This window comes from Trachinotus anak, unplaced genomic scaffold (assembly GCF_046630095.1).
Source record: "Trachinotus anak isolate AG129_WGS33_773 ecotype Australia unplaced genomic scaffold, CSIRO_AGI_Tana_v1 ptg000014l, whole genome shotgun sequence".
NCBI lineage: Eukaryota > Metazoa > Chordata > Actinopteri > Carangiformes > Carangidae > Trachinotus > Trachinotus anak.
The window spans coordinates 12,878,937-12,889,924 of NW_027273865.1; the positions used below are offsets into that span (position 1 = coordinate 12,878,937).

Consider the following 10,988-nt stretch of genomic DNA (forward strand, 5'->3'; position numbering starts at 1 on the left):
GTGAGGTGTGAAGGCTTCTTACCTGACCGGCACAGTGTTTGGTCTGAGTCCTAATCCTCTCCCACAAGCAGGCTACTGGCTGATGAAGGCGTGGTTAATTGGAAAACGTTCTGTTTTATACTTTATCTTTAAAAAGTTCAAAATACTGTCCAACGTGTGTCAGTACAGCCTGATATTACCATATATGTACAACAATGCTCCATAGGGCTCTGGCGCTGGGTTTAGTGGTGGGTTTATGTCTCATGGGAGCAAGTAAACACATGTTAATATGAAAGCATGGCAGTAATGTAGTGTTGTAACCAACAGTCACCGAACATATTTTCTAACAGGTTTACTTAACTACAACAGTTGGAAAAAAATAACTCATTGTGTGACTAATTTTGAAAAACAGACACTATGATTTCCATATAAAGGTGCATGGTGTTTTTTATTAGATGGCAACCTGTCAGTACTGAGCATTGCAAAAATGATGATGCAGAAAGTGCAATTCATAATGAAAGTATCATAGGGCTCCAGGTTATTGCATGGTTCACATATACAGCAGAAATTAAGGAATTCATTTATCTAACGTGGTTTTTGCAGCAGTGCCACATGGTATCGATAGATTTGCAGCTTAACCACATCACTGTGTATCACATGTTGCTCACCAAGGACCACACATTGATGTATTGATTATGTTTGTTTTTTATGTGGTTAGCGGTAGTTTTTGTCTCAAACAGACGGTGCCCCTGTGATGGATGTGGTTGTCCCAACTCCCACTGTAAATCTCCCAGAACAAAGCTCAGTATTTTAGGTTAACTGTCCTGAGTGTGATTACACTGTGGGGGCCTCTCTCTGGAAAAGCACACACACACAAACTTTGTTCTCCACAACGCAGTTAATCTTCACACTCGACTCTTCCTTCTGTCCTCTGCTGTGTTGCTGAACTCCCTCTATTCCCCTGAAGGTGGTGAAAAGCAGTGAAGAAAAGCTTTTTTCTAATTCTAGATTCAGAATAAAGAGATGTGAGCGAAAAGAGGTGAAAGGTGGTTAAGAAGGGAGGGTGGAGATATTGGCAAGCACCCAACTTTCTGCAAGTCAAGATTTGACAATCTGGTTCAAAAGCACTGACTGATGAGATTTGGCTGAATCCAACCGTCCTTTCATCTAATCACGTGTACACAGCATAGAGGATATTATATGCCACAAATAGAAACAGATATACATGTGTTTTAACATGCCTGTGGTCCATGAGCATGTCATAGTGGCTACCTTTGACAACGAAACAACAACCAGTAACCAACAAACGGAAATAACGGTTAAAACAGTTACCTCGTTGAATAAGGTCTCCATTGCCTTCAGGCTCTCCAACACAGAGAAACACACACATTTGCCAAAACCAGCTACGTTGTTTGCAGCTCAAAGCGAGCAAATCAAAAGCTGTTTGTATTCAAAGGCCCTGCTTGGAGGAAGAGGGTTGGTTAGTTTCCTGTGCCCACAACACCGTGCAGCCCTGGGGTCCTGGCGACAACCTCAACACCCCTGTCTGCATCAATAACCCCCACACCATTGTGATGGACACAAAAGCTGTCTGAGGATAAGCCAGGAGAAAAAGGTGCCACTCTTTATTCCTCCCTCGTTCCCTCGCTTCCTCCTGGCTCTGCTGAAAAAGAGAGTCAATAGTAGCACAGAGAAAGAGGAGGAGCAGCGACAGGACATAACTCTGCACGAAATGTCTCCAAAACCAACAGTGTTTGCTCACACATAACAGTGCACACATTGGACTAAGAACACATGCAGCTGGTGCAAACACGGTGACATAAATGCTATAAATCAGAGACTTCAAATTACCCACCATCTAAGAGGAATTATTACATTGTCTGGCATGTTTTAAATATAAAAATTTATTGACAAAGATACACGTGGCCCCAAATATCCTGTACAGGTGATTCACTTCCTTTCTTGACAATAGCTGACCACATTACAGATTTACAAATGTATTAGTAGAGACATCAAACATCAATGTAGTCCAGAGTCAAATATATACTGAGAGAGTTCCACAATCATTTCTCCAGAGTGACTATAACAGATACAAAAGAATTATTATCTGCCAAAGCACAAACACAGTGCAGTAATTACTTTGAGGTATCTCATACAAAAAAGTCTTCAATAACAGTGGAGACACAAAGCAGGTGATTGAGTGTGTGTGTCTATTCTGCTCATTGATAAACTATTATTCCCTATGTTACAGTTGAGCAGTTTGAACCTGCTGTGGTTGGTCAGTGTTTTACTGATGGGATTTGATACTGGACTCATGCACTAAAGGTCTGGGTTAGTGATCCTGACTTGAACAAAACACACAAGTTCATCTGGAACGTCACAACATCCTGTACAGTACACCTTAAAAAAACAATCATTATGTGTATTTTATACACAAAAATACTGTAAGTATTATTTTCTCATTTTTCAGTAGGGAACAGGTTAACAAGAGGAGAAAGATTGTGGTAACAGAGCCGTTGCAGACCTCAACCTCAGAGCTCAAAATGAAAAACTAGTTGACCACATTCCTCGCACAGTCAGTAATAGATGGGGAAAGAAATGAGGAGTGATAGGTAACTGTCTGAGCAGAGAGTCCCCGGTCATAGTGCATTACAATGTCTGCATGGCACATCCATGCAGCAATCGCAGGTTCAGTGCATTCACTTTTTTTCCTCTAAAAGCCATCCCAGGTACACTTCCTGACACACAAGTTCCCACCCGCTTAATAGCTATTGATTAAGCATCAGCTCGGTGGCTAGAGAAGGTGCTATCCATCCTCAATCCAATTTTTCCTGATCAGATTGATGAATAGGGCATTATTAGCTGAAGGGAAACCTATTTCCCCCAGCGTGTCTGATCATGATGTTCATTTTGTCCAAAGTGTAAGCAACAGTAACTATTCAATAAGAATGAAGACTGATGGCTCTAACATTTAGAGTACAATACATGTACAGGACAATACAGTACGATAGCTTATCGACATCGACAGGCTGCAAGCAAGCGATGGTTATCACAGGGTTAAATAAGAGTATCCATCCTACAGGTCTATGAACCATCGTCCAGTATATTCTAGATACAGCCTTCAGTCTAAACAGTGCATTTATTTATTCAGTACCAAGTCCTTTGTGGTTTCTAAAGCTAACAGAGATCCACACCCAGTACCAGGCACACAGAGGTGCCCTGTCACAGCCTCCGGTCTCCATTCTCCACATACTCAGCCAGGCTGTTGAGCGCCGTCTCCTCACTCTTGGACTGAAGGACATTGTCCCCCTTCCTGGAGGGCTTTTTAGTGGCCCGTGACAGCTTCCTCCTGAAGGTATCTCCAGCCAGGAAGTAAAGAATAGGATCCACACAGCTATTCAGGCTGGCCAGTCCCCGTGTCACCTGGTAGGTGGCGTAGACACGGTTGTTAAACTCACACATATCAGGGCTCTGGAAGTACAGCCGAGCCCTCATGTTGAGGTTCTTCATCACGTGGAAAGGCAGGTAGGAGACGGCGAAGACCGCGAGCACGATGATAACCAGGTGGATTGACTTCTGCCGCAGGGGCGCATTGTTCATATCGTTGCAGATTAAGGCTTTGACGATCATGCCATAGCAACAAAATATAATGATAAAAGGGATGCAGAACCCAAACACAGTTAAAGTCATGCTGTAGATGAAATAACCTGGTAGCTCATCCTCAGTGGTGGTGTCATAACAAATGGTTGCATTACGCTTCAAGCCGGTCCTGGAATAATAGAGGATCGGGGAGATACTTATAACGACCACCACCCATACCAACACACTGGTAATAACTGCACTTTTCTTCTTCAGTCGACCTAGAGACTTGAGTGGGTGCACCACCCCGGTGTACCTGTGAACACTGATGCAGGTCAGAAACAGAATACTTCCGTAAAGATTGACATGGAATATAAAACGCTGCAGTCGGCACAAAACATCCCCGAATATCCAGTCAGTCTTGTTGAAGTAGTAGAAGATGAGGAAAGGCAGAGAGAGGACGTAGCAGAAATCAGCCAGAGCCAGGTTGAACATGTAGACAGAGATACTGCTCCAGGGTCTCATGTGGCACACAAACATCCAAATGGCCAGGCTGTTGCCCACCAGCCCCGTGATGAAGACCATGATGTAAACGGTGGGCAGGTAGTAGAACTGGAAGCCTGTCTTGGTGAGGGAACATCCTCTTGAGTGATTGTGGAGATCCGTGACATTCAGCAGGGAGGTCAAGTTCAAGTCTGTGGTCATGGTGTCAGGGGCAGAGGCAGGTCTTCTTACTGCAGGAGAGGGATGCACAGATGAGGAAATATTTGATGCTCCACGTTGTATTTGGTATTTGAATGCAATCGTGAACACAGAAACAATCGGCTGGACTGCTGTAGGCATTTGGCTTCAACTGAATTTGCGTTTGCATTCAAAATCAGTCGTGCACAGACTCGACGTTCATTCTCCAAACTTCATTTGGCCGAACGCCTACGTGCAGTCCAACAAACACGCACACAAACACACACACGCAGAGAGAGAGAGGGGGGAATGATAGACGCAGAAAAGCACTCACCGTTGAGATTGACTTGTATTCCACATTCCTGTAGCCTTCGCAGTTGTAAAGCTTTCAGTCAATACGCGGATGGGGCGTTACGCGCTGTCAGGTGTCTTCATTCAGTTTCCCGTTGGAAAACGTCTAAAAGTTGCGATATCCCGCTGCTTTACGCTGAGTCTTGACAGGGAGAAGAAGTCTGGCGGCCGTTCGTCCTGAGGGGCGACGGTTTCCCACAGCAGCGGCAGTGGGACGCGGCAGAGAGACAGCTGCAGGCTCTGGCATGAAGAGCAGGAATTGCAAACAGGCTCCGTAAAGCGAGAGGAGGCTCTGCGTTATGGAGAGGGGAGGTGCGCACCACACTAAACCACCGAGCAGCTTCCCGACTCCAAACCCGCTCTTTCTGTTCCTCCCTCCTCCCACTGGACCCTCATCAGGTCTGCCCTGCCAGCGCGGGCGAAATATTGGTATGGAAAAATGAATACTCAGGCTGGGTCCTGGTTAGCAAGATTAAAGATCATTTGTAAATCACAGCAGGCTTATTTGGCATTCTGGTCTAACCAGGGGAACATTTCAGACTTCAGACACTGGCTAACTGCTGTTTCAGTATGAAACTACAAGGGAAACGTGAATTATTATTCTCACATAGTGTAAATAATAATTTCAAAATGTTTTGGGGGAGGTGATACTGCAGAGTAGAAGGGGAAAACCATTGGCTTTATTATCATTTAAATTGGAAATGGGAAGAGCGGTAATGAACTGTAGTCATTATGTCATGGTTATGAATTTGTTGTGGCAACATTTTGCATGAAATATTTTTCCACAATTACTGTCAATCCTGAGGAGTCACTGTCCAATCAGGACACTGATTAAAATGGAAATGAGAAGGTTAGACAGGACAGAAACATAAAAACAATAGATCTCTGTTTTGTACATGAGCATGGTCATTTTTGTGTGTCTCCTAAAAGGCTGAGACAGAAAGCCGGACGTGTGTGTGTGACAGCAGCCAAGGACACAGCAGACACCGGCAGGAGCGGCAGACAGAAGATGGTAGAGAATGGCCGTGGAGTGGGGGAGCCAAAGGTTAAGTTAATTATGCTGTGATGCCAAACATCTTCAAAATGGTGGAATGTGGAGTGAGCCAAGCCTTTAGCAATAATCTAATGGATGTTACTAATAAGATAGAGCATAAACGTCCACCATAAACTTGGTAGATGTACATTACGGTCCATCAGAGCATATTAGGTGAGGCACAGTTTTTTGTATAGCTATGAAACTCCTTCAAATTATTTCAAAAGAAAAGGTGACAAGTAGGCAACATGTACATATAATAAAATAATATGTTTAAGTTTTTAGTTTCCTAATATATTCCTATAAGAAATTGCAAAACAAATTATTGTGTAAAAATTATTTCTTAGTAAGGTTCCTGGAACAGATGTGTAACTTGGTGCTACCTTTGGAGAAAACTGGGACGGTGTTCTGTAGGTAGACTTTTAATTATGAATTCCAGTTAATTGTAGCACAGAGTCTTATAGTAAAACCTGATAATAATTTCTGATGTGAAATTTAATCACTGTATCCAGTAAGAGTTGCTGGAACTCATTAGGAAATATTCATATATCAGTTATTGCAGCTCATAAATATGACACATAATTTTTCATGATTACATGTTAAACATACACTATTTCTGTAATGGAAAACTATTAAATAGAAGGACCATCCAACAGTTCCCAATTGGAGTGTATATATTTGCATGTAAAAACAGAAGACCTGAAGAACGTTTAACGACATTTAACCACAATTATGCTTCTTTTTCACAAATTTGCACAATAGTTGTGGATATTAGAGTTACTGTAAAGGCTTATTTGAGTATTTCTGTTTTGGAAACTTGCAGTTGGTAACTCACTGTAGGTATATTATCAGCTCAAGATATCTAACAGTGTGGTTACATCTGCCAAACACAGAGAGTGATGGAATATGCCCCTTGTGGTTTATCCTTTCAGTGCAGAGTAAACACAGCAAGTGTGCAGAGATTGGCACGGAGGCAGACTCCAAAACAAATTTTTGCAGGTTTGACGTGGGACATTTAGAGTGCATCTGCTTATTCCGTCCTCTTCTAAATACCTCACCACACTGCCCTCTGTGTTGTCTTATAAGACTGAAGTTAAATGAAAAGCAAAGATGTTATATATAATAAAGTCTCGAGGTAGAGTGAGTGTTAAGAAATGGTCTCTGCACCGTCCGTTACATTTCCTGCCAAGGACCCTTTCCTGTTCGGCTCTGACCTCCATTTTCTGCCTCAGAGGCTGACAGGGACAGAGACATATTGGACACGGCTGGAGGCGCACTGTAAGGTTAATTTAAATGTATTAAGCATCAACATTTGTGAGGTCAATGTACCTGAACCTGTCAAAGGAGCTGCTGAGAGGTGTTCATTTTTTCACTACATTTCTAAAAGACATCTTTCTAATCCCCCAGAAATGAGACAGAATTATGTTATAGAGTTGCTCTGTGGCACAATGGAGTTGATGCAGACTAATAAGTAAAGATATTACTTAAATTATGTTGATATTACTATTTTTTATTCTTCAAAAGCAAGAATTGTGGTCTCTCAGTTCTTCCTGTTACTTTCATGTGCATAATCCTGACTGTTCCTGTTGTCTTGGATATTGTGTCATGCACACCTGGTAGATGGGTGAGTAAAACAATGAAGTCATACAAAAGAAGGTAGTCACCTGCTGTAGTCAGCAGCTTATTGAGAAAGCAAAGGTAAGTCAAAGATCACAGGAAGTTAAAAAGACACTAAAGCTGAGGCTGCAATGACCAGTGAAAATAGAAGTTAAATCACAAACAACTGAGCAGAGGGGTGTGTTCCTAGATTTAAAAAAAAAAAGGTTACATTTTGTTTTTGATACATAATTGGGTGATTTCTCGTGGGATGCCTGCAAACCAGCAATCATGGGGAGGGGCTAAATTGAAAAATATTAATATTTGGATTGCAGAAGGAAAGAGAGCACAATGCAAGTTCCATATAGAGATGAATTGTAATTGTAATAATGAGAATGGCAGTCAACCGGATCCAAACCAGAATGTAACGGGTTGTTCTCTGGCCCATGCCTCATCCCTCAGCCATCTTTGGTGCATATCAGTTCAGAACTTTTTGCTGACAAATAAACAGACAGTGGCTACAGTGGTTGCTATTCATCAAAAAAAAAAACAAAACCACAGGCATCAATGTTGTCTTTATTAAAATGAAAAATAAATTGTAACAGTGCTGCATGTTGAACATTATTTATGGATAAATCAGGCCTGACTTTCATTTACTCTGCTCACACTGTCACAGATTTTGGTGAGTCAGGTGTTCCCAGTCAGAACAACTCCATGTCTGAGGGAGCAGTGTTGCCCTGCACATGCCTCCAGGTGTGAAGTTAGATAAGGACAAATTTGAAATTACCTTCTGCAGCTCCCATCTCCTCACTCAGTGTAGCCTATGGATCACTGCCTTCCAGTCCAAAACCTCCTAACCATCGCTTCATTTGGTCTCAAGTGTGTGAAAAGCAAAGGGAATGCACCGAGATGTGTGACATTATTGCAGACACTTTAAAACAGGTCATTACTAGAGCGATGCAGCTAAAATACATCAGAACACATTCTAAACTTTAACAAGCCAGTTGGGTCCTGTTGTGTCTCAGCTGCACCAGTGCACTGGTTTAGTCCCATTTCCAAAAGTTTCTAAGCTGATTGGATGTAATAACCCTTCTTCGCATGTCCCTGATGTAATCGTAATGACAAGTGTAAAACACAGAGGGGAAAATCTATTTGTCTCAGGCTTTGACCTGTATCTCTTTACATCCCGCTCCGCTGGCTCCTCTGACAACCCAATCACCATCGGAGTCAGGACGGCTAACAGTGTTTCCTGCTTGTGTCATTCTCATTAACTGTAGTTGAACCGGGACTCTGCAGCATCACTGAGTGAAGAAAATCAGACCCCAAGCTGCATTAGTGCACTTAGACCAGCATGCATCTGTCTAATTAGGTAAATCTAGTTTGACAAATTAGTGGAATTGCAGGAAATTTATTTTCCTCTTTGCTGTTACAAATCCTGTATATCTCTTGAGCTCCAGCATATCCACCCCGTCATATCTCCTTTGTTCTCCTTGTAGGCTATGTTTCTGTCCTCTCATTCATCTCTTTGTTTTCTTTGTCTGCCTTTGTGCCCAGTTTATATATAGTTTTTATATTAAATTCACTGGCTTCTTTATTTTATTTTTTTTTTTTTCATCATCCAATTCCAGGCTCATCACAAGCGCATAAGAGGAGCACCACACACAACACATGCCTGTTTCTGATGGGCATCTCCGCTGGTATTGATCTCTCTTATCAGTTGTCCAACAGACTAGACTAGAAAATAATTAATTCTTCTTCTGTCTCTCTTTTTCTGTCACTCCACCATTCTGCTTCCTTTTGCTATTCCTCTTTTATGTTTCTCTTGCTCTCCCTTTCGTTCATCCTCATATGTTTCAGATGACATCCACATTCCTTACCTACTTTCTTGAATTAACGCCTGCAGAGGGGACTTCACCCACATGGAAACTCTCAGGAGGCTATATTTTCTCATGCTTGTTCTGTGTTTCCAGCCTAAACACCCATTACCACTGGTGCTCTATACTCAGGGACTGGGTGAACTAAACATTTTGCCACATTTCCAGTAATAGCATGTCTGATAGCCTGGCTGACTCTTTCCCCGTGGGACTCTCGCTGTAATGACGCTGCATGGCTCACTGGCTAACAAACCTTGGTACCAAACACAGTGTGATCTCCGTGCGTCAGCTTTTAAAAATCCCAGTGTTGTGTTTGGAGCAGGACTCACGTTCACAGTGTCATTTTTTAAGCATACATATTTGGAGTCAAAACAGAATATTCATGATATCACATATTTAAACTCAGGCCTTTTAAGTTAATGTTAGTCTAACAAAGAATATGACATTTGAAAGACGGTTAAAAATACACTGTGTAAACTTGCAGAATGAGTAAACATATTATGAGTTGATCTGTTTAATCCACAGGGATATAAACTTATAAACAGGTGTTCAGTGTATAACTGAATGAAAACTATTATAATTCCTATTTCATGAGGTGAGCTGAGTGTTTATTCTGCAACAGATCTGATATCCCTCTCACCATCAGTTTTCCCAGGACTACTTTGTGATCATGGAAAGAAACAGTTTACTTAAACCTGCTATACTCAACATTCTTTATATCAACAATAGATCACAGCACTACTTGTATGTGAAAAGGGTCACTGGTGATGACAAACCCACAGAGAATAATCACCCAGCTCTACAGAGCACTTCAGCAGACTTCAGCTCATTGTTTTGGTTTTATGGTTCACAAATCAGCTGCAGAAGGCAGCAGTTTTTAGCGAAATATCTCTAAAAACCCTGTACGCTACCTGCCCAACAAGAGGCAGACAAATTAGCAAAAAGCTAGCAAACATAGTAGAGCATTTACATGCTGAAGAGCCAAATATTTCCCTTAAGAGTAACAGACAAGGAGAGTGAATATTGGACTTTTGCCAGGTGGCCAGAAACACTACTCCAAATGAATTCTGATGTTCCTCCGCATTTGCTGTGTAATGTGTAAACAGCCAACTGTTTGACACCATCTCGACTTAAAAGGTGATGACACGTCAGTACTGTGGTCACAGCACGTTTCTGCTGGCCCAGGAGGCCAAAAAACAAATCAATCAATTAAAGATACACAGACTCATCATTACAGTAACCTTGAAAAATATTCTACGACATTCATAACTCATCCAAAGCACCATGCTCTCCTGAAATGATGACCGGAGAAGCAGCACTCACACTGCATGGACCTGAAAAGAAAGGTCAGTTAAGTCAGGTGCATACTTTAGTTTTCAGTAAACAGCTCAGGAGTGTTTCCACATACACACACACACAAAGGTCAGCTGCTCCCCAGGGCTCCTCTGGCTGCAGCTGTGATCAACAAGCTAAACCTTATGACCCAGCCCCACATGTGGCCTTTGCTCCACCTTCTCTTCTTCTTTTTTCGTCCTCCTTCTCTCTGCCTTCCTATCGCTCTATCCAGTGGCAAACTGTGGGTATTAGAGCAAGGCCTTCAACCAGCCAACCGGATAAAATGACTCTGCAGTAGTCTCGGGTATTCGGCTACAGCTCCGATTGGCTGTGATAATTTTCGCTCCTTTTCTCACACAAACACTGTAGACCGACCAACCACCTGCCCAGCACAGTGCTGTTTAACCAGTAACATCTGAGAGTGAGCCGTACTCTGGGCTGTGCTCAGTAAGTTTTAAAAACACACGATCACCAACTGAAGTGTCGGGGGGGGGACATGGCCCTTGTCTTGAGGGTTGTCCACCTCAGTATAGCATTGTAACCCTAACTTTGTAAATGTA

General features: G+C 42.3%; 1 protein-coding gene across 1 annotated transcript; it reads right to left on the reverse strand.

Moving 5' to 3' along the window:
- Positions 1–1,865: 1,865 nt before the first annotated feature.
- p2ry1 (purinergic receptor P2Y1) lies at positions 1,866–4,715 on the reverse strand. The gene is made up of 2 exons (XM_071496953.1): positions 4,574–4,715; positions 1,866–4,292 (listed from the first exon to the last, which is right to left on the reverse strand). Exon 2 carries the CDS (start codon positions 4,261–4,263, stop codon positions 3,202–3,204), a length of 1,062 nt encoding a protein of 353 aa, XP_071353054.1. The 5' UTR covers positions 4,264–4,292; positions 4,574–4,715; the 3' UTR covers positions 1,866–3,201.
- Between the last annotated feature and the right edge of the window lie 6,273 nt (positions 4,716–10,988).

What these genes read in the sequence shown, in the direction of transcription:
- p2ry1 (XM_071496953.1), bottom strand. Translation starts at nt 4,263, where the DNA reads ATGACCACAGACTTGAACTTGACCTCCCTGCTGAATGTCACGGATCTC.